The 25,594-nt window shown below is 39.3% G+C and overlaps 1 protein-coding gene across 1 annotated transcript in view; it reads left to right on the forward strand.

Moving 5' to 3' along the window:
- Window positions 1-1,660: 1,660 nt before the first annotated feature.
- The window catches only part of LOC135462780 (uncharacterized), a 34,551-nt gene continuing 10,617 nt past the window's right edge, over window positions 1,661-25,594 (forward strand). Inside the window, exons 1-8 of the mRNA XM_064740035.1 lie at window positions 1,661-1,700; window positions 2,306-2,425; window positions 3,616-3,733; window positions 6,324-6,490; window positions 10,124-10,204; window positions 10,859-10,939; window positions 13,900-14,035; window positions 24,365-24,474. Of these exons, the coding sequence (XP_064596105.1) occupies window positions 1,671-1,700; window positions 2,306-2,425; window positions 3,616-3,733; window positions 6,324-6,490; window positions 10,124-10,204; window positions 10,859-10,939; window positions 13,900-14,035; window positions 24,365-24,474 (843 nt within the window). The 5' untranslated portion in view covers window positions 1,661-1,670. The remainder of the gene's footprint in view (window positions 1,701-2,305; window positions 2,426-3,615; window positions 3,734-6,323; window positions 6,491-10,123; window positions 10,205-10,858; window positions 10,940-13,899; window positions 14,036-24,364; window positions 24,475-25,594) is intronic.

A 25,594-nucleotide genomic window follows, 5' to 3' on the forward strand; every position in this document is an offset into this window, starting at 1 on the left:
TGCATATTTTTTGTTTTTCACCTAGTCACTACTACAAAAAAAAGCATGATGATGCATTTGCTAGACTGGGATTTGTAAGTTAAGGGATACCTGAAACGCTTTGGTTTTGTTTCTTAATGTGCAGATTATCATGTGTAATAACATATAACACCACAAACAAATTTTTCATCTTTCACTTTGTGTGGTACAAATGGCTTCAAAGTACAGTTTTTCTTAAGGCCCCATTGAAAAATCTGTTTTCAACAACATCTGAGATACAGGTCAGCAACCAACAAACGAAACAACTGTGTGGTTCTGCCTAGTTTAGTCTGACCATAATGCTAGTTGCCATATATAGGTGAAATATTCTGAAGTACCATTTGATGTAAAACACCAATTAAATAAATAAATAAATTTAAGTGTGAATATATGAAACGCTTTGGTTTTATTTCTTAATGTGCAGATTATCATGTGTAATAACATATAACAGCACAAACAAATTTTTCATCTTTCACTTTGTGTGGTACAAATGGCTTCAAAGTACAGTTTTTCGTAAGGCCCCATTGAAAAATCTGTTTTCAACAACATCTGAGATACAGGTCAGCAACCAACAAACGAAACAACTGTGTGGTTCTGCCTAGTTTAGTCTGACCATAATGCTAGCTGCCATATATAGGTGAAATATCCTGAAGTACCATTTGATGTAAAACACCCATTAAATAAATAAATAAATTTAAGTGTGAATATATGAAACGCTTTGGTTTTATTTCTTAATGTACAGATTATCATGTGTAATAACATACAACAGCACAAATAAATTTTTCAACTGTCACCTTGGGGGTAAAAATGGCTTCAAAGTACAGTTTTTTTAATGCCTCAGAGGTCTGTCTGGAAATTAAGTAGCTTGCAGAGATGACGTCAACGATGATCCCTGTTTAAAAAGAACTCTGTGGGGGACAGACCAAACGGGTCCGGCCAAATGGGGGCAACGGAGTGGGGAATGGACCGAATGGTGGCAGGTGTAGGGGTGCAGAGGGGGCACTAAGCTGGCCTGAAAAAAACATGCAGTATCTGTGTATGTGTCACCTTGACCACACTGTAGTGACACGATTCACCGGGTTCGGGGCACATGGGGGTGTTCACTGAATTCCGAGAAAGATCCATGATAATGTAATTCGTGAAAAAATCTGACAGTGGACGGAAAATGTGCATAATATAGAGAGGCAATTAAGAGGTATGAAAATACCCCCAAAATAAATTTTTTGGAACAAAAATTGCGGGGCATAATATTCTTCACTCAGCATAGAAAGATAAACTTTATTTTATAAAGATTCCACGACATCTTAGATACAGGTCAGCAACCAACAAACGCAGCAACCAACAAACGCAGCAACCGTGTGGTTCTGCCTAATTTAGTCTCACCATAATGCTAACTGTAGTTATATCGGTGAAATAGCCTGGAGTACTGTATGGTGTAAAACACCAATTTAATAAATAAATTAATGTATGCATGAAATTCTGCAGTATGGTATGTGTTAAGCTAGGGTTAACTATAGAAGGGTTGCATGTGACATCATCGCCTTGGTAGAACAATAGCCAGGTAGCCATGTTGGAGTCCTACTAGCTTGGACAAGTATTTTGAATTCAAATGGTGGACATCTTTTTTTAATGTTTTCAGAGCTGCAGACGAGATGGATCATTTGTGTGTTCTGTTGATTGTTGTAAGTATTAGCACTGTTAAAGGCAGGTGTTAAAATCCTTAAATGGCATGGCGATCGTACCTGTTGGGGTTTGAACCGATGACATTTGGCATCTTTAATAGCCAGCATTTCTGCCACTAAACCAAACATGCCAAACAATGTGTACATGATGTGTAAAGTAAGATAATAAAAATATCTTACTTCAAAGCTGCCAAGGTGTACACATGTATCATTTGTACTGCATGTATCTATTTATTGTGTCCATTGTTGATGTATACAAGGGTTTTATTGGAGCAATATTTGTAGTGTTATATTTATTATCATTATCTGAAGGCTAATTTGTAAAACTGACCTACATGGCATGAAAATGAGAAAAAAAATTCTACTACAACAATTAAAGTCAGAGTTTCGTCTGTTGCTGTTAATTATCCAGGTGTCAGTTATTATCCAGGTGTCAGTTATTATCCAGCTGTCAGTTATTATCATTGTCAGTTACACATTGATTCAAAGCAACTGTTCATCAGGGTTATAAGTATTATTGTGTATACATTATATGTACTTAGATTTCACGAAGACTTCCCAGGTTGTGCTTTGTTAGTATCAGTGACTTGTTACTGTGGTTACAGGTGGGCGTGGCACTCCCATGCCATGGTATGAACCCCCCACGCCTTCCCACTCTACCCCCGCAGTTCAGTTTGCACCAGGAAGTGATTGACATCAGCGGGAAGCGATTGGTGGCTTCAACGGTGAGTGCCTGTAATTAGCTGATTATCAGACCAAGGCTAAACGGTTCACTGTTAATAATTAATCCTAACTGTTAAAAAATTACAGGCTTCAAAGTAGTTGAATATGAAACTGATTATATCTGTCACTGCCCAGACAAATTGTTCAAACTGATCAAATCTGGCAGGATTCAAGGTGGGTATTCCACATGACAGCATTCTGGATAAGTGGCATTTTCCAAGCAAAGCTGTTTTAAAATAAAAGAAAGTTAAAATATGAATTATGATTCATCACATACACAACTGAAAACTATGTGTAAAACTACTTTTATTTATATATTTTTTTAGATTTTTTGGAGATTGTTGAAAGGCATTTGAATATTTGAATACATTTGTGGGCTGTATGAGCCATATTGACAGTATCTAGGAAATCTGACGTCACATCACCTTTTTCCTGATGTTCACGAGAAGGAAGCAGTTTTGGGAACATTATTTCAGTAATCCTTTACTCGTAGATAAAAAGAGCTTTTCTTACATTCAGTGTCCTGAATAGAGTTGGAAAAACTTTCTGTGATGTTCTGAGTTCCTAGACTCTGATAGTATGGTCCATAAAACTCACCAAAGTTTCAAATGTTTGAATACCTTTAACTCTCTTCACAAAAATCTAAAAAAAAAAAATAAATGAAAGTGTATTAATACATAGTTTTAAGCAGTTTTTGGACTGATGTCTACTTCGAGTTTTAGAGGTCCTTTTCTTTAACTGATCAAAACATGCAGGATTCAAGATGAGTATAGTTGTAACTGATATGACGGTTGAATTGTTCTATTTAAACTGATCAAACTTTGCTGATAGCTGGTAGCTGGTACATGTAGTCTCAAGTGATTTGTGATAATTTGTACCCCTTTGTTGTGGTTTATCTTATGATAATTTGTTCACCTATGATTTGTTCTCCTAAGATAATTTGTCTTGTTGTGATGATCTCTTTGCTTTTGATAAATTGTCTCTTATGATAATTTGTTTGCTCTTATGATTGTCCCATTGTGATAAGTTATCCCTTTTGTCAATTTGTCCCCTTGTAATAATTTGCTCACTCTTGTGATAACTAGTTGCATTGTGGTAATTTGTCCCCTTTTGATAACTTGTCCCTCTCATGATAATTTGTCACCTTTGTGATAAGTTGTCTCCCTTGTGATAATTTGTCCCTTTGTTACAGGAGATATTTGACTATCATGCTAAGCTGGCCAGGACAGACCTGGTGCCTCCCCCAAAGTCTGACCTGGAGAGACGGTTTGGTGCGCGACCTGTCACGATCATTGGTGACTTTAACACAGGTACGCTAATCTTCATAATCAGTGGCATACAGGTACACGTATGTAGCATCTTAGTAGGTGGAGTCATTCTGTTTGTTTGTCTTTCGGCTCCCTTCAGTTTAACTTTAAAATACTGTAAAGTACTTATTATTGCTGGAATTTATTTTCGCGGATTTTCTCCAAAAATGTGTTCACGAGAATTAATTTTGGTGGATTTAAGAGAATACTGAAGAAAATTTTCCAATTTATAATATGGCCGAAATTATTCAAGCACGTCAAACAGGTATCCTCATGAGTGGCTTTAATCCTCCTTTGTTTCCTGCGGTGTTGCTAATCCTCAAAATCTGGATCAGAGATTAAAACAATGGAGGATGTATTATCACTATGTAAGAAGACTACTTTCGCGCCTACCGTGAGGAGTACTCAGACAGGTGTCAATTCTTTTCGAACAATTGATGAGTACTTTTAAACACCTGGCAAAGTGACCTGTCAGCTTTTGAGGAGTTTAATGCAGAACATAAGAATTGACTGTTATAGGCGTTAGTTACTCATTCTTTATCAAGCAACACAGTAAGTTTTTGCATAGTTTTCGGTTTTAATCATCCCCTGTAGCTGATCAGAAACCGATAGCATTGCCGTAGCTGTCAAACAGTCATTGTGTTGTTGTACACACTTCACAGTTTGTTAGAAGCTCACTCATTGGACCTCAGGAGAGACACAGCCAATGGGACAGCGTGTATCAGAGCGACATTCATAAGAAGCCAGTACGTGCTGGTATCTACTTTTCTTTCACTTTACTGGCACAGTGAACATTAATCAAACTAGAGACGAATGAACTCCCACTTTGTTTTATACCCACCGAGCCTTAACACCAGAGATTGTATACATTTAAACCATAATTTCCCTTCCCTCCTGTTAAAAACTTTAGCTGACCCGTTGGGCTTTCTTAGCACAACTCCTGTCAGCCTGGCAAAGATTTCACTTCATTATAAATACTGCCTATAGTTTATCATCCAATATTGAATATTTTTTGCTGGAATTATTCTTCGCTGTAGTAAATTATTCACCGTGAAATGTGCGAAAATTAGTTCCATGTGAAAATTAAGAACTTCACAGTATATCAAATTTTTACTGCACCACACACATTCATGCAGTCATGGAGAAGAGCCCTTTTTGTTTTTCTTGACCTTGATCTTTGTTCTCAAGGTCATCATTCCTATGTAAACTCTAGTGAGCTATGTATTTAAAAACCTAAATACCAACAGTGCTAAAGGTTGAGAGGTACTGGGCACAAACAGAAGTAGTTTTCATTCACCTGTATGAGTTATAGACAAATATTATCATACCTGTGGTCCGCAGGGCCTGCATAGGCTTTACCACATTTTATAATATTAATGAACTGAGTTTTTAAACTAGTGTTCATGTGTTTTTCACCAAATTTGCTGCAAGGGAGGTAAATGTGCTGTCTTACGTGCATTATCTCCCCTTGTCTAGCACACTGTCATTAATCACTGATTCAGGAAAGATAGTAGCTTGTCAAAGTCCTGTAATGCATTTAGGTCCACATTTAATATAATTTTCTATAATGTACATATTCTCAAAGAATGGTTACAAAAGGGATTTAGTTCATGTACATTGTGGATTATCAGATTACTAATGCTATTTGTGTAAAGGAAATGCAAAAGAAATGCACTACGTATATAATATTTCAATTTGAAGATGAAATTTGCCTTTAATGTCCTGGCAATGATCAAGAATTATGGCTTTCAGCCTTTCGAAAATCAGTTCATTTCACGTCGAAAAAGTGGCAGAAAATTGGCATCTTTCGACGCTACATAGCTTTTCAAGTCGAGTACCCTTTAGTATGCTAATTTGGGTTAAAATATTATCAGAAGAAAACGTGAACTGAATGCCTTATATACCAGCTTTTATTGTCGAAAGTACAGATAAATCTTTGTAGAGTCAGAGCACATGGTTATAGGGAAATTTTTCATACATTTAAGTAGTAATTATCGAGCAGTATTCCTCATAATTTGTACTTTTTTTAGAACATTAATTTGGGAGCCTGTAAAGGGTATCAAAATATACTCATATTTAACTCTGACATGCATACATTTACCTGTGTGTGATTGAAAGATCGTGGAAAGTCATACACATGTACCAACTATCTCACTGTTGTTGCTGCTTTGGGTTTACTCTCTAAAAATGTAAACAGAATTAATTCAGCTTTGAACACAGTTACAAGCCAGCTTTGAACACAGTTACAAGCCAGGAATCTTCATTACCATGACCACCAGGACCACTGAGGCAGACGAGCGTCTGCCTCAGAGTTAGGAGACCCAGGATCAAACCAGGGTTGGGTCATACCAAACACTTCAGAAATGGTACTGACAGGTTAGAGCAAGGAAACAGGGCTGGTTGACCAGCTGTCAATATAATGTGACTGGATGAAGTGTCATGTCTGGTGTCTTTGTAATATATGTACACACACCTAACTCCTCATCGTCGTATGACTGAATATTTGTACAGCATTAAACCCCAATCATTCGTTCATTCAATCATTCATTCATTCAATCATTCATTCAATCATTCATTCGTTCTCCATGACCAGGATACAGATATGTGATTGACCGCTGGCAGAGGAACTGCACCATGGGGCCCCTCACGGTACAGTCCTGGGCGGTACAGACCGGTCCCGGGACGTATGTCACCATGAGGCATTCGTACGACCTTTTCGATCAGGTAGCGACATCTGCCGCCTACCAATACAAGGGACAGGTGAGTCAGTGTACTGATGAGGTGTGGACTCAAACCCAGCCTCCAACTGGGAATTGGTAAGTTCCCCCACCTTCACTGCTTGCTGAGGCGTACACATGTAGGTGTCAGTAAACGATTGTCATCTGGCTGTCTGTTTGGTCTTACGTTCTCCCCCTTTTTTTCCACCAGTATGTATGCATACCTGTACGTCACATGTGGGAGCGGTCATCAGTAACTTGCCAGAGGTCGGTAGGTTTTATCCCGGGCACTCCGGCGTTCTTGCACATAAAACTGCGGGCCATTTTGGTGGAAAACATGTGGTTCTCAGGGAATGTTAGACCACGCAGCAGTTAGATGGGTTTCCTTAGGGAATGTTAGACAACACGGCAGCCTGATGGGTTTCCCCAGGGAATGTTGGACCACACGGCAGCCTGATGGGTTTCCTCAGGAAATGTTAGACCACACAGCAGCCAGATGAGTTTCCTGAGGGCATGTTAGACCACACAGCAGCCAGATGGGTTTCCTCAGGGAATGTTAGACCACTCGGCAGCCTGATGGGTTTCCGCAGGAAATGCTGGACCACACGGCAGCCTGATGTGTTTCCTCAGGAAATGTTAGACCACACGGCAGCCAGATGGGCTTCCTCAGAGCATGTTGGACAACACGGCAGCCCGATGGGTTTCCTCAGGAAATGTTGGACCACACAGCAGCCTGATGCGTTTCCTCAGGGAATGTTAGACCACACAGCAGCCAGATGGGTTTCCTCAGAGCATGTTGGACAACACGGCAGCCCGATGGGTTTCCTTAGAGCATGTTAGACCACACGGCAGCCCGATGGGTTTCCTCAGGGAATGTTGGACCACACAGCAGCCAGATGAGTTTCCTCAGGGCATGTTGGACCACACTGCATCCTGATGGGTTTCCTCAGGGCATGTTGGACAACACGGCAGCCCGATGGGTTTCCTCAGGGCATGCTGGACCACACAGCAGCCAGATGGGTTTCCTCAACAATTTAAGCACCACAAACATGATGAACAGTAAAAGCGGGGAAAATTGTCAATGCTAGGCACCCATAGTTTTAGCCAGAATTGGAAATTGGGCCATCTTATTTCCAATTTTCTCCTATTTTTCTAAAAGACACTGAGACAACATGGATTTGAACCCATACCCAGTACTTTGTGTGCCTCATAATTTAAGAGTCGTGCCACTTACCAATGATCCCCACCCCTTGTGCAGTAGTCGCTATGCATGTACAGTGAAGCTGTCAGTTGTTCTCTGTCCGCTCCTCTAATTTTGACTTTTATGACATGTACATGTAGTACAACTGTACAGTGCACATGTACACTAATTCTTCAACTTTTTCAGCCACCTCTGCAACCAATATTTTGAGAGAACTATGAGCTAAGGGGTGTAGAGAAATGATTAGCACAGTTTAATGAAGCTTGCATCATTAATGGCTCAAGCAAATAATTTTAGCATGATTTTCAAAATAATTGTTTGCATAACTTCCAGTGAAAAAAGTGCTTTAGTCGTTCAAAATGTTGATGATTTCATTCTGAAAAGGGTGGATACCACAAAGTGATTTTTGATTTGCATGAAAAAATACTATTTATATTTGTTCATGGAGATGAAAATTGTGGTCAGCCCAATGGATGAAATTTATTAGGTTTGCTCAGTTTGAAATTGTAGATATGGAGAACCTTGTGCACAAACTACATACGTGTTGTACATGTAGTATAACACCGAGCCTTGTGCACAAACTACATACGTGTTGTACATGTAGTATAACACCGAGCCTTGTGCACAAACTACATACGTGTTGTACATGTAGTATAACACCGAGCCTTGTGCACAAACTACATACGTGTTGTACATGTAGTATAACACCGAGCCTTGTGCACAAACTACATACGTGTTGTACATGTAGTGTAACACCGAGCCTTGTGCACAAACTACGTACGTGTTGTACATGTAGTATAACACCCAGCCTTGTGCACAAACTACATACGTGTTGTACATGTAGTATAACACCGAGCCTTGCGCACAAACTACATACGTGTTGTACATGTAGTATAACACCGAGCCTTGCGCACAAACTACATACGTGTTGTACATGTAGTATAACACCGAGCCTTGCGCACAAACTACATACGTGTTGTACATGTAGTATAACACCGAGCCTTGCGCACAAACTACATACGTGTTGTACATGTAGTATAACACCGAGCCTTGCGCACAAACTACATACGTGTTGTACATGTAGTATAACACCGAGCCTTGCGCACAAACTACATACGTGTTGTACATGTAGTATAACACCGAGCCTTGCGCACAAACTACATACGTGTTGTACATGTAGTATAACACCGAGCCTTGCGCACAAACTACATACGTGTTGTACATGTAGTATAACACCGAGCCTTGCGCACAAACTACATACGTGTTGTACATGTAGTATAACACCGAGCCTTGCGCACAAACTACATACGTGTTGTACATGTAGTATAACACCGAGCCTTGCGCACAAACTACATACGTGTTGTACATGTAGTATAACACCGAGCCTTGCGCACAAACTACATACGTGTTGTACATGTAGTATAACACCGAGCCTTGTGCACAAACTACATACGTGTTGTACATGTAGTATAACACCGAGCCTTGCGCACAAACTACATACGTGTTGTACATGTAGTATAACACCGAGTTGAATTGCTGTTTTATGGAACACTGAATCTATTGTCAGTGTTGTCAGAGGGTGTAGCGACTTAAATAAAACTTGAAATCATGCAATTTGTGGGAAATGTAGACTATCTGAGTGCTTTTTGCCTATAGTAGACATATTTACACAGTTGTAAATCCTGAAAAACACGAAAATCATAAAAACATCAAAATTGCACTAAAGTAAAAAGGTGTGCTTACAGTTTTACTTTTATTCCGTTTTTTTATTTTCTTTAAAGTGTTGATTGGCCCATAAAACACAAAATAGAATTGATATTGCCTGACTTGCCATTGGCACAGTGTAGACTTCACATTACATAAGCTTCTGATTTCCTGTCATACCTGTTTGTATGTGAAAGTCACCTTGGCCTAAGCTATTCAGACTGCCCAGTAGTTGAGATCAGTGATGTAGGGAGCATTTAGCATGTGGGAAATTTGGTCCATAACTTGCCAAAGGTTGGTGGTTTTATACGTTGTTTCCATTTGTTTTCCACCCATAAAACTGACTGCTATGGTATATTAAAAGTTCAAAAATTTTGAATATGACATTACGCTTCAATGAAATAAATAAATAAATGAGATGTGATGTCACCAGCAGCTTTGGACTGTTCTGTCCCAGTTCTGCAGCCCAAAGTCAGGAGGATTGTGTCAGGTGCTGTCTGGTATGCCTTGCCTTTCGACACTGCTCAGCTGCCTCTGCACGCTTTTATTTTCTGTTTCAGTTTTCCCAGAAACCAGTAAATTTCCCAGAAACCTGTAAATTTCACAGAAACATGTCATTTTCCAAGAAACTTGTCAATTTCTAAGAAACCAGTAAATTTTCGCCATCATGTTAGTGAAATATTCTTCTATATGGATACATGTATTCAAAAAACTGAAGTATTTTATATACACATGGGATAATTTTGAGAATTAATTTGATGTCGTCCACAGACACAGATAAGAAATCTCACAGTTGATCAGTGGACAAAATCCAGCAATTCTGGAGCCGAGGAAAAAGTCTTCATTCTTGCGGTATGTTTTGTCAGACGCTGTCAACTTCAAACAAACATTGTTTTTCTTAGTAAAGATGAACTGAAAAGTTTAAAAAGACAAAAGACACTTCATGTTATTGATGCTATTACGCTGATTTTTGGCAAAAATGTATGAGCACAAATTCAGTATAATTTTTGCTGTTATAAAAATATTTGTTACTGTTCAAAATTAGTAATGTAGTTCTAAATATTTATATTGAGTGGCAAATTAATTTTTTCAAAGTTAAGATTCAGTTGAACACTATATATGGTACAGGTCTTATATTTACTGAAACTCAATGATATGAGCTATTCTTGGTAAGTACCAAAAAAATTGTTTTGAGTAGCAAATAGCTGTGTTTGTAGAAATTCTCCAGTACACAGGTAGCCCCCTTAATTTTAATTGTGTTAGATTATTTTGTTATTGTATGTGTTCTTTGAAATTTATTGCTTTGTGGACAGAAGAAAATCACTCAAATCTGGATTTTTTCTCAAATTTCAGAATGCATTTCCATCTCATTTAAACATGTTAACATTTACTTTATGTAAAACCCTATTATAGTACACAAGGAAAAATTTATATTTGTGAATTATTTTTCCAGTGAAAGCTGGAAATACCTCTTTTCATGGTATCTTCATACTTTCACTTTGACAGCATGACTGGACATCAGTTTCAGAGGAGTCTCAGGGCCCAGCGACAGACATACCCGTTGGCCTGAGCATTAACCATTATGAGGTAAACTTTGATTATTTTCAGACAAAATAAATGATTTGAGCTGTTCTCATTACATTGGCAGCCGTTGACAGGTTCTCACCACAGTGTGGCTAAGTCATGGTTTGCTGTCATTGTTTATAGACATACCTTCTCTTGTTGACACCTGAGGGGGCCTCTGTGGCCAAGAGGGTACGCACGCCATGGCAGCACAATGGCCCAGGAGGCGCTGTGAGTTCATCCAGCTGGCTTCCTCTCCGGCCATAGGTGGAAAGTCTGCCAGCAACCTGTGGATGGTCATGGGTTTCCTCCGGGATCTCCCCGGTTTCCTTCCACAGTTGTATTCGTGAAATATTCTTGAGTACAGCATAAAACACAACCAAGTAAAATCAAATAAATTGTTTACATCTGAGCCTTTTAACAGTCAGCTGTTTGTCCTCTGAGGTAACTGGTCAAGGTGGGGTGGGAGTTTGAGGCTGTTTGAACAGTTATAATAGAGAGGTGTTGGGAGACGGTATCTTTGACCCCAGAAATGGACACTATAGCAGTATAGTACAATACAAGAAAATAGGGCTGTGCCGAAATTACCTCCCTTGTTTGTCACTCTCCCGTTTAAAAGGTGTGTTCTTAGGAGTAAGCTGTGGTTAGGTTGGACCTTGTAAAATGCCTAATGGTAAGTTTCAGAGATAAGGCGGAACCATAAGCTAGTTGAAGATAAAATTGAAACAGATTTTAAATTTGTGAACTTATTTTTACTATCCAGGATACATGTTATGTATTTTTTTGAAAATAAAATCAGAGGTAACTTTAAATCCCGGCTGTAATTAAGTACAACTGACAGGAGGTTCATAAGCTGAAAAACATAGACCTCGTTCAAGGTCCCTCGACATTTCTGCAACTGTCAAAGGCTGATACGTTTTTTTTTTGCATTCTGTCGCCTAGAAATTATTTGCTGCTGTCATGATATAATATACATACTGTATGCTTTAATAGGCAAGGTCCCACTTCTCATTTCACACCTCACAAACTAATCTTGCATTAAGTTATGAGCGTCCCATCACACATGAACAGTGATCATTTGGGAACTTCACAAATCCCCTGTCCAAGGCTAGGTTTGAACCTTAACCTTAGATGTCCAGGATCTGGACATAACCAACTGGCAGCGACCCAATCCCAAAAGGTCAAAATTAAAGAATTAGTCTTTTTTAAATTCAGAAGGGGTGTATTTGATTGATGTTTTTATGCTATATTCAAGAAGATTTCACATATGTGACGGCAGCCAGCATTATGGTGCAAGAAAACCGGGCACAGCCCAGTGGAAACCCACGACCATCGGCAGGTTGCTACCACACCTTCACACATACGGCCGGAGAGGAAACCTGCATGTGCTGGACTTGAAAAATTTGAATTCGTTTCTATAATCCTGATGATTTGACTACCCCTATGTTGTGTTTCTATAATCCTGATGATTTGACTACCCCTATGTTGTGTTTCTATAATCCTGATGATTTGACTACCCCTATGTTGTGTTTTCTATAATCCTGATGATTTGACCTACCCCATGTTGTGTTTCTATAGTCCTGATGATTTGACTATCCCCACGTTGTGTTTCTATAATCGTGATGATTTGACTATCCCCATGTTGTGTTTCTATAATCCTGATGATTTGACTACCCCCATGTTGTGTTTTCTATAATCCTGATGATTTGACTATCCCCATGTTGTGTTTCTACAATCCTGATGATTTGACTATCCCCATGTTGTGTTTCTATAGTCCTGATGATTTGACTATCCCCTATGTTGTGTTTCTATAATCCTGATGATTTGACTACCCCCATGTTGTGTTTCTATAATCCTGATGATTTGACTATCCCCACGTTGTGTTTCTATAATCCTGATGATTTGACTATCCTCATGTTGTGTTTCTATAATCCTGATGATTTGACTACCCCCATGTTGTGTTTCTATAATACTGATGATTTGACTATCCCCACGTTGTATTTCTATAATCCTGATGATTTGACTATCCCCATGTTGTATTTCTGTAATCCTGATGATTTGACTACCCCCATGTTGTGTTTCTATAATCCTGATGATTTGACTATCCCCATGTTGTGTTTCTATAATCCTGATGATTTGACTATCTCCATGTTGTATTTCTATAATCCTGATAATTTGACTACCCCCATGTTGTGTTTCTATAATCCTGATGATTTGACTATCCCCATGTTGTGTTTCTATAATCCTGATAATTTGACTACCCCCATGTTGTGTTTCTATAATCCCGATGATTTGACTATCCCCATGTTGTATTTCTGTAATCCTGATAATTTGACTACCCCCATGTTGTGTTTCTATAATCCTGATGATTTGACTATCCCCATGTTGTGTTTCTATAATCCTGATGATTTGACTATCTCCATGTTGTATTTCTATAATCCTGATAATTTAACTACCCCCATGTTGTGTTTCTATAATCCTGATGATTTGACTATCCCCATGTTGTGTTTCTATAATCCTGATGATTTGACTATCCCCATGTTGTGTTTCCATAGTCCTGATGATTTGACTATCCCCATGTTGTGTTTCTATAATCCTGATGATTTGACTACCCCCATGTTGTGTTTCTATAATCCTGATGATTTGACTATCCCCATGTTGTGTTTCTATAATCCTGATGATTTGACTATCTCCATGTTGTATTTCTATAATCCTGATAATTTGACTACCCCCATGTTGTGTTTCTATAACCCTGATAATTTGACTATCCCCATGTTGTGTTTCTATAATCCTGATGATTTGACTATCCCCATGTTGTGTTTCTATAATCCTGATGATTTGACTACCCCCATGTTGTCTTTCTATAGTCCTGATGATTTGACTACCCCCATGTTGTCTTTCTATAATCCTGATGATTTGACTACCCCCATGTTGTATTTCTATAATCCCGATGATTTGACTATCCTCACGTTTCTGTTTTACAGTCAGGAGTGCTAGCGTTCCAGCAGATGTACCACATCTATGACTTCTACAAGGGTCACCCGGAGAGGACGGCCTTTGACATCAAGGACTGCTTTTCTTTCAATAATGAATACAAGACCCTCATGTTCATGCTGGAAGGTAAGACTGTTCTCAGCAGGTTTTGGCAGAGTTGTTACAGAGAGAGAGTGTAAGACTCTGCTTTCTGAATTTGGTTACATTTTATAGTCAGGGCATGTTTAATCTGTCAGTGTCCAGTGAGCGCGTGGAAGCCAGGGTGATATGCCATCTCATTTGAGTGAGATCAACATAAAATGAGACAAGTTTGTGTTCCAGATATCAAATCTTGTGCTACATGTGCATAATAAAAATCACAAGTTTTAAAGGCAAAGAAAACACTAACATGAAGTATTTGTCCAATGAAAGCCCAGTAAAAACTGTGCACAAAAATAGTTGGATTTTTTTTTTTTTACAATTTTTTCAGCCCAGAAAAATGCATTTGGAACTTTGGATTCTTTGGATACCTTATCTGACCATATTGGGACCACAGTGACATCACATCAGGCCTTTGCCTCTTCATCGTTTTAATTGCATATACGTGTAGATCTATAAATGCACTCATCAAATGGACCCTGAAACAAACTATTTCAAAGAAAAAAGATGGATGTGACGTCACTGATACCCTCTGGGTCACTACAGACCACCACAGAATCTGGATTTGACGTCACTGATACCCTCTGGGTCACTACAGACCACCACAGAAGCTGGATGTGACGTCACTGATACCCTCTGGGTCACTACAGACCACCACAGAATCTGGATGTGACGTCACTGATACCCTGTGGGTCACTACAGACCACCACAGAATCTGGATGTGACGTCACTGATACCCTCTGGGTCACTACAGACCACCACAGAATCTGGATGTGACGTCACTGATACCCTCTGGGTCACTACAGACCACCACAGAATCTGGATGTGACGTCACTGATACCCTCTGGGTCACTACAGACCACCACAGAATCTGGATGTGACGTCACTGATACCCTGTGGGTCACTACAGACCACCACAGAATCTGGATGTGACGTCACTGATACCCTGTGGGTCACTACAGACCACCACAGAATCTGGATGTGACGTCACTGATACCCTCTGGGTCACTACAGACCACCACAGAATCTGGATGTGACGTCACTGATACCCTCTGGGTCACTACAGACCACCACAGAATCTGGATGTGACGTCACTGATACCCTCTGGGTCACTACAGACCACCACAGAATCTGGATGTGACGTCACTGATACCCTCTGGGTCACTACAGACCACCACAGAATCTGGATGTGACGTCACTGATACCCTCTGGGTCACTACAGACCACCACAGAATCTGGATGTGACGTCACTGATACCCTCTGGGTCACTACAGACCACCACAGAATCTGGATGTGACGTCACTGATACCCTCTGGGTCACTACAGACCACCACAGAATCTGGATGTGACGTCACTGATACCCTCTGGGTCACTACAGACCACCACAGAATCTGGATGTGACGTCACTGATACCCTCTGGGTCACTACAGACCACCACAGAATCTGGATGTGACGTCACTGATACCCTCTGGGTCACTACAGACCACCACAGAATCTGGATGTGACGTCACTGATACCCTCTGGGTCACTACAGACCACCACAGAATCTGGATGTGACGTCACTGATACCCTCTGGGTCACTACAGACCACCACAGAATCTGGATGTGACGTCACTGATACCCTCTGGGTCACTACAGACCACCACAGAATCTGGATGTGACGTCACTGATACCCTTTGGGTCACTACAGACCACCACAGAATCTGGATGTGACGTCACTGATACCCTTTGGGTCACTACAGACCACCACAGAATCTGGATGTGACGTCACTGATACCCTTTGGGTCACTACAGACCACCACAGAATCTGGATGTGACCTCACTGATACCCTCTGGGTCACTACAGACCACCACAGAATCTGGATGTGACCTCACTGATACCCTCTGGGTCACTACAGACCACCACAGAATCTGGATGTGACGTCACTGATACCCTCTGGGTCACTACAGACCACCACAGAATCTGGATGTGACGTCACTGATACCCTTTGGGTCACTACAGACCACCACAGAATCTGGATGTGACGTCACTGATACCCTCTGGGTCACTACAGACCACCACAGAATCTGGATGTGACGTCACTGATACCCTCTGGGTCACTACAGACCACCACAGAATCTGGATGTGACGTCACTGATACCCTTTGGGTCACTACAGACCACCACAGAATCTGGATGTGACGTCACTGATACCCTCTGGGTCACTACAGACCACCACAGAATCTGGATGTGACGTCACTGATACCCTCTGGGTCACTACAGACCACCACAGAATCTGGATGTGACGTCACTGATACCCTCTGGGTCACTACAGACCACCACAGAATCTGATGTTTTAAAACCATTCTATGTGGTTGGAAAAACCATTTATAAAAAATATGTGGAACATATTTTCATGGACAATGTTTAATGGTCTTTCACCTGATATACACTTCATTTTAGTGTTTTCTTGGCCTTTGCTATAGTACATGCAATGTGGTCTCCCCATCATCAGTGAGCATCTGTGGATATAACTGTGCAAATCAGGGGACATAACTACCCACTGGGATATAACTGTGCATATCAGGGGACATGACTACCTACTGGGATATAACTGTGCAAATCAGAAGACATAACTACCCACTGGGATATAACTGTGCAAATCAGGGGACATAACTACCCACTGGGATATAACTGTGCAAATCAGGGGATATAACTAAACACTGGGATATAAATGTGCAAATCAGGGGACATAACTACCCACTAGGATATAACTGTGCAAATCAGGGGACATAACTACCCACTGGGATATAACTGTGCAGATCAGGGGACATAACTACCTACTGGGATATAACTGTGCAAATCCGGGGATATAACTACCCACTGGGATATAACTGTGCATATCAGGGGACATAACTACCCACTGGGATATAACTGTGCAAATCAGGGGACATGACTACCTACTGGGATATAACTGTGCAAATCAGGGGACATAACTACCCACTGGGATATAACTGTGCAAATCAGGGGACATAACTACCCACTGGGATATAACTGTGCATATCAGGGGACATGACTACCCGCTGGGATATAACTGTGCAAATCAGGGGACATAACTACCCACTAGGATATAACTCTGCATACCAGGGGACTCACTGGGTACAACTGGTAAAGACCCTTTTGAAGAAGTTCTCCTGCTAAAATTGCTTCAAGAAATACGATGATGTGACATTTCGTTACAACATGCAGATTAGAGATCTGAGTTCCTTTCCATGAAAGGGTCTTGCCTGAGACATGAAACTGAGCAGTGCTGTTAGTTCATTGTTTAGTTATCCGAGTAAATTGGTAGACCAAGTGCTGTCAGGTGTATTTTCAGTGGTTGGTGTCTTAAGCCATGGTATCCTAGTGAGGCAGCCCATTTCATGCAAATGTGTGGGCACTAACTCTGACAGAGAAGGCATACTCTTGGTAAGAATAGAAACCCAAAGTGAACAGTCACTGTGGAAAAAAGTCAGTCCCAAGAGAGGCCAAGAAGAAATATTTTTCTTTCACTGGTACCCTCTCAAACAACAGTGGCTTTGAAACAAAACATTTTTTTTTTTACCATTCAAGAAAGCAGTTCCGACTATTTCGATCCATGTCATTTAACCTTGCTTTTAGGACGTACAGGTCTTGACACTAGAATAGCTCTTTAATCATGAATGTGAATATGAGTACAGGAGTCATCACATTGTGTAGTGTCTTCAGCATAGTGTTCCAGTGAGGCAGCACATTACGTTGATATTCACACTTATCACGTCCCATCATTTACTCATACCTCAGTTTGTAATGGCCTAGTTTATTCATGTCATCAGAGAATAATATTAATTTGGTTGCATCCTTTTTTTTTCTTCTCCAAATTAGATGGAATGAAGAATGCTACATGTGTTGTATGTGCTGTAGACATAGTTTGTGTATGAAGCATTTTGACTGTCAGTTCTAACAGTTATGCATGCAGTCATTGCATTTGTGGTTATGACATTGTCAATGTAGACAACCCCTGGCTAAAACATATTTCAGTCAGAAGCAAAATAGTCAGGCTTTCTAAAAGGTATCATACTTTATTCTTTTAAAGAGATTTCACTGAATAACATGTAGAACAAAATGACCATACTGCACAAATGGCTGGTGTGAATGGAGGCAGCCATCTTTAGGTTTTTATCCAATCAAACACGATGCTATCAGATTGTGCGGCCAAAGCTGTGACGTAGCCTTTACCCATTCACTCCATGAAGTGACATGTGATAAGACAGCATTACTGCATAAGACATGATGATAACATTTACAACGATTTATTTACGTGTAGCTGAAGGGTTATATTTCACACAGTTTTGTGAGACAGGTCTGTTTGATTTGCGGACCACCACAGATGTAAAATCAGTTGATTTACAAGCTGTCAGTGTAAAATTCAACAATGGTATCACAGATTATGTCAGACAGGAACATAGGCCTACTGTCTTGGCCCAAGCTGCATTCATTTCCCAAGCAGACCTTAAGCCTACTTAGACATACATCATTTGTCATTCATGTTAGCATTTAGTCCACCTGCAGTTGCTAAATAACAAATATCAGAGTCAGTGAAAAAAATCACTAGGGATGCCAAAGTTTTATGGAAATGAGAAGATGGCATCTCAATGGACAGTGCTTAAAATTAATCAAATCTCATGATATATTTTCTCCAAATTTATTAGAACTGGAGAATTTCAATTTGCCTTTTGTCTTTCTTGCGTACAAGGGATGTTTTTTTCTGTTTTCTTTTATCAAATAGAGTAAAATTATTGAAACACCATGTTTAAGCCGAGGTGCTTTCTCTGACGTGTGCGATAACTAGGTCAGCACTGCTCTCATATCAGAAGCCACAGGTACAAAATTGAAGCATAAAATCCGGCGATGATTGGATGCCTAGATCAGCCTCAGTGGTGCTTAGATGTTATATTTTCATTTTTGTCAGAATTGTGCATGAATACAATTGTACAACAATCCTGTCGTAGTTTGGTAAATATTTAATACGGATCAGAATTACTGGTAGCGGCACAACCCCTCCGAAAGCTATGACCTTAACCAGGAATCTGAAGGCTACTCATACATTGTATTAAAATTGTACGATGTATAGTAGACCTACTGTATGAACAGTTCAAGCAGTGGAAGAAATCCAGTGTGTACAGTTTTCAGTTTTCACCATCAAATACTCAATAGAGTATACACAATCATTTATATGTTGAAAACTTGCTTAAAGTGAAAGACAGCACATCACACATTGTTTATGACTACCATTCAAAGTATCTTAAACCAACGTCATTTCCAGTATGTCCAATTTCCAAGAAAGCTATTTATCGCCTGGCCCTTCCTCACCAAAGTCCACAACTTTGATCTGCCATTTGCTACTGCTTAGACTATTTATGGGGAAATGCCTTTGATGTTAGAGGGCTGGATTAAACATGACGTCACCTTGCTGTTGATAAATGGAGACACACTGAAGCTGTGTCAAGATGAAGTTTCACTAAACTTATACTGGATTGAAAAAAATCTTTGAAAAATATTTTATGTTGGTTGAAGATACTTTGATGGTAGTCTTTCAGTGGACATAAACAATTTGTGAGGTGCTGTCTTTCACTTTAAGTAAGTTTACAACATATAAGTGAATGTGTATACTCTGTTGAGTAGAGGGTATTTGTCGGTGAAAACTGAAAACTGTACACATTGGATACATACGGCATACATTCCCTAGTGAGTGCTTCAGTGGCCTAATGATCAGAGTGTCCGCCGTGAAGTTGGTGGCCATGGGAACCTACCAGAGACTTTAAAAATGTCTTTTGTTGCTGCCTCACTTGGCACTCAGCACTGAGGTTTACAGAGAGGAAGCTGGACTGGTTAGCCCGGTGTTAGTATAATGTGACTAGATAGGGTGTCATGTCTGGTGTCTTCAGGATGATACATCAGTGGCAGCAGCACTTGGACGGCATGGACTCACCCTGTCACAAGAAGACCCATGACTACATGTTCACATCCCTTATGACTCCTCATCCTCTTATGACTGACAAATTGTCGTGTGTGACGTTAAACCTCAGAAAGTTTTCATTTGCAATTCACATACCCAACACATTATTTGAATGCCATATATATCATTTGAGAGAAAAGTAGAAAACAAACACAGCCAGCATAAGTTTTGTTAGAAACAAGAGAAATATCTATGTTGATTAGCTAGTTCTTGTGCCAATCAATTTTTGTGACGCTTTTATTATCTATGAAATTGAATATTCAGAATTATATTTGACAGTAGTGGGACTTGTTTTTAGGTGATGTTTTTTTAAAATAATTTTTTTTAAGTAATAAATTCACATAATTAATTAGAGCTAAAAAATAAATTTAAGAAAAAAAAAGATAGATGACAGTTGAAACTAAATGAATTTTCAACTAGGCAATGTTATCATTGCCTGATTTACATAGGCAACATTTTTTTATTTATTTATTGATTAGATTGGTGTTTTATGTCGTACTCAAGAATATTTCACTTATACGATGGCAACCAGCATTATGGTGGCTGGAGGAAATCGGGCAGAGCCCGGGGGAACCCCACGACCATCCACAGGTTGCGGCAGACCTTCTCACTTAGGGCCTACATGTACATAGACAATAAGCAGTTTTTAGAATTCCCTTGGAAGTGTACATGGGTCCTACTTACAAATATTTGACTTTCTGTAAAACTTCAACTTTTCCAACCACTAAAACACTTTTTTAAGTGGAATTTATGAATACGTTTATTATCATAATGGTATTAAAAATGATTTCTTTGTGTCACTAAAGATGCAAACTTAATAAAAGGGTGCAAATTATTTCTATACACCCATAGTTTTCTCAGAATGTTTCAGAATATTGGTTGCAGAGGTGGTAGGAAAGGTTGAATGAATGATTATGGCTTAACGCCACATCGGCAATGATTTATTCCACAATGCCATATTGTGGCCAGTGGAAAGTTTGAAAAGTAAGAGTACAAGGGCAGCCAGCTTGACAGTAATACATGCGACATATAAATGGTTGTCATGGTGATGGAGAATGTAGACTGACTTTCCATCCTTTTTTGCTGTCTTTCCTTGCAGTCTGACAGTTAGATATATGTATATGAAGCGCAGACAATGTGATTTTCTTTACTTAGTATACCTTTCCAAACTATCAATCAAGAACACATATTTAGCTAGTCATGATGAATATTGTTGCAAATTGATCAACCAGATATCCCACACATAGACCTTTCTGAACTGTCAATCAAGAACACGTATTTAGCTAGTCATGATGAATATTGTTGCAAATTGATCAACCAGATATCCCACACATAGACCTTTCTGAACTGTCAATCAAGAACACGTATTTAGCTAGTCATGATGAATATTGTTGCAAATTGATCAACCAGATATCCCACACATAGACCTTTCCAAACTATCAATCAAGAACACATATTTAGCTAGTCATGATGAATATTGTTGCAAATTGATCAACCAGATATCCCACACACAGACCTTTCCAAACTATCAATCAAGAACACATATTTAGCTAGTCATGATGAATATTGTTGCAAATTGATCAACCAGATATCCCACACACAAACCTTTCTGAACTGTCAATCAAGAACACGTATTTAGCTAGTCATGATGAATATTGTTGCAAATTTATCAACCGGATATCCCACACACAAACCTTTCTGAACTGTCAATCAAGAACACGTATTTAGCTAGTCATGATGAATATTGTTGCAAATTTATCAGCCAGATATCCCACACATAGACCTTTCCAAACTATCAATCAAGAACACATATTTAGCTAGTCATGATGAATATTGTTGCAAATTGATCAACCAGATATCCCACACACAAACCTTTCTGAACTGTCAATCAAGAACACGTATTTAGCTAGTCATGATGAATATTGTTGCAAATTTATCAGCCAGATATCCCAGACATAGACCTTTCCAAACTATCAATCAAGAACACATATTTAGCTAGTCATGATGAATATTGTTGCAAATTGATCAACCAGATATCCCACACACAAACCTTTCTGAACTGTCAATCAAGAACACGTATTTAGCTAGTCATGATGAATATTGTTGCAAATTTATCAACCGGATATCCCACACACAAACCTTTCTGAACTGTCAATCAAGAACACGTATTTAGCTAGTCATGATGAATATTGTTGCAAATTTATCAGCCAGATATCCCACACATAGACCTTTCCAAACTATCAATCAAGAACACATATTTAGCTAGTCATGATGAATATTGTTGCAAATTGATCAACCAGATATCCCACACACAAACCTTTCTGAACTGTCAATCAAGAACACGTATTTAGCTAGTCATGATGAATATTGTTGCAAATTTATCAGCCAGATATCCCAGACATAGACCTTTCCAAACTGTCACTCAAGAACACATATTTAGCCAGTCATGATGAATATTGTTGCAAATTGATCAACCAGATATCCCACACACAAACCTTTCTGAACTGTCAATCAAGAACACGTATTTAGCTAGTCATGATGAATATTGTTGCAAATTTATCAACCGGATATCCCACACATAGACCTTTCCAAACTGTCACTCAAGAACACATATTTAGCCAGTCATGATGAATATTGTTGCAAATTGATCAGCCGGATATCCCACACATAGACCTTTCTGAACTGTCAATCAAGAACACATTTAGCTAGTCATGATGAATATTGTTGCAAATTTATCAACCAGATATCCCACACACAGACCTTTCTGAACTGTCAATCAAGAACACGTATTTAGCTTGTCATGATGAATATTGTTGCAAATTGATCAACCAGATATCCCACACACAGACCTTTCCGAACTGTCAATCAAGAACACATATTTAGCTAGTCATGATGAATATTGTTGCAAATTTACAACCAGATATCCCACACATAGACCTTTCTGAACTGTCAATCAAGAACACGTATTTAGCTTGTCATGATGAATATTGTTGCAAATTGATCAACCAGATATCCCACACACAGACCTTTCCGAACTGTCAATCAAGAACACATATTTAGCTAGTCATGATGAATATTGTTGCAAATTTACAACCAGATATCCCACACACAGACCTTTCTGAACTGTCAATCAAGAACACATATTTAGCTAGTCATGATGAATATTGTTGCAAATTTACAACCAGATATCCCACACATAGACCTTTCTGAACTATCAATCAAGAACACTTATTTAGCTTGTCATGATGAATATTGTTGCAAATTGATCAACCAGATATCCCACACACAGACCTTTCCGAACTGTCAATCAAGAACACATATTTAGCTAGTCATGATGAATATTGTTGCAAATTTACAACCAGATATCCCACACATAGACCTTTCTGAACTGTCAATCAAGAACACATTTAGCTAGTCATGATGAATATTGTTGCAAATTTACAACCAGATATCCCACACATAGACCTTTCTGAACTGTCAATCAAGAACACATTTAGCTAGTCATGATGAATATTGTTGCAAATTTATCAGCCAGATATCCCACACATAGACCTTTCTGAACTGTCAATCAAGAACACATTTAGCTAGTCATGATGAATATTGTTGCAAATTTACAACCAGATATCCCACACATAGACCTTTCTGAACTGTCAATCAAGAACACATATTTAGCTAGTCATGATGAATATTGTTGCAAATTGATCAACCGGATATCCCACACACAGACCTTTCCGAACTGTCAATCAAGAACACATATTTAGCCAGTCATGATGAATATTGTTGCAAATTTATCAGCCAGATATCCCACACACAAACCTTTCTGAACTGTCAATCAAGAACACATATTTAGCCAGTCATGATGAATATTGTTGCAAATTGATCAGCCGGATATCCCACACACAAACCTTACTGAACTGTCAATCAAGAACACATATTTAGCTAGTCGTGGTGAATATTGTTGCAAATTGATCAGCCGGATATCCCACACATAGACCTTTCCAAACTGTAAAAAACACGTATTTAGCCAGTCATAATCATTATTGTTGCAAGTAGGTCAACTGGGTGTCCCAAATGTTGGTATCTAGAATGGAATGAAAAGCAATATTGTCACAAGATTGGGCACTGGGACATTGGATATGGTGAACCCATCCATAGAAGACCCGAGTGTACTCCACCCCCTCCACCCCCTCCCCCCTCCCCCTCTTGATTCCCAAGATATATAATTCATTGCCTGTATGTGCATGTATATGTCTGGCATGTTTGTGATGTGTTGCGCATGTCAACCTGCATTCCCTTTCCAGGATCTTACTACTACAATGTGTACGGAAAGCATGAGCAAGTCTACACGGCCGTAACCAATGCTATCGCTGTGCATGCCAAAGTCTCTGCCATTCGTGTCACTGATGTGCAAGTAAGTATGTCTTACCAAGTGCTTGGGCCGCACAGGCTGTTTTCAGCCTGTCTGTTAAACTCGTGACTTGACAGGAATCGTGTCCTAAACTGTTATCGAGTGACTTCAATAAAGTTCCAGTTCAGGTGTCTCTCACCAATATGGTCACTATGAGTTCAAGTCCAGCTCATGCTGGTTCCCTTTTTTCGGTCAAAAGTGGAAAGGTCTTCCAGTAACTTGTGGATGGTCGTGGTATTCCCCCGGGCTCTGCCCAGTTTCCTCCCACCCTAATGCTGGCTGCTGTCAGATACATGAAATATTCTGAGTACGGTGTGAAACACCAGTCAAAGAAATGTATAATTTTTTCATCTTTTAAAAATCCAAATAAATTGATTGAAATGAAAATCTCATAACAGAAAAGTAGTATTTTATTAATTTGAAGGCAGTCAGATGTATGGCTGTGACAGTTAACTTTGAAGTGACAGGAAATTAATTTGTTATTTATTTATTTGATTGGTGTTTTACGTCGTACTCAAGAATATTTCACTTATACTATGTCTGCCAACATTATTGTAAGAGGAAACCAGGCAGACCCCAGGGGAAACCCACTTCCATCTGCAAGTTGGACAGCAAAATAAGGTGACATTGAGCAGTACCACCTGTGAATGTTTGCTTACTCCCTCCCTTTACTTTCATCACTTGTTGGGAAGTTTGTTACTAACATGCCAAAGGTTGGTGGTTTTCCACAGGCACTTTTCTTTCCTCCACCCATATGGTGATCATAATAGTCTTTGTAGTGAGCTACTATGGATGTCATAATTAGGTTTTGCATGTTGAAGTACGTAGTTGTTTGACAGCTTTTAAAGTTTTTGCCTGTTGCAAGTATATGTATATTGTCAAGTTATACATTTTAAGTTTGATGGCCAATCAAATAAATAAATGACCATTTAAAAAAATAGTGTTTCTGTCCTATAATCCTGACAGTCGTCCAATAAGGGGAAAGAACTCTTGAGTGTACATGTTTGACACATTGAATGAAGGGAGAAGAAATAATACGACTTGAATTGTTTCTTCTTCGGAAGAGTGGAAAAACATTTTCTGACAGTTTGGGTAATTGTATGAATGAGCTTTGAGTCAGGAA

This window comes from Liolophura sinensis, chromosome 2 (genome assembly GCF_032854445.1).
Source record: "Liolophura sinensis isolate JHLJ2023 chromosome 2, CUHK_Ljap_v2, whole genome shotgun sequence".
Lineage (NCBI taxonomy): Eukaryota > Metazoa > Mollusca > Polyplacophora > Chitonida > Chitonidae > Liolophura > Liolophura sinensis.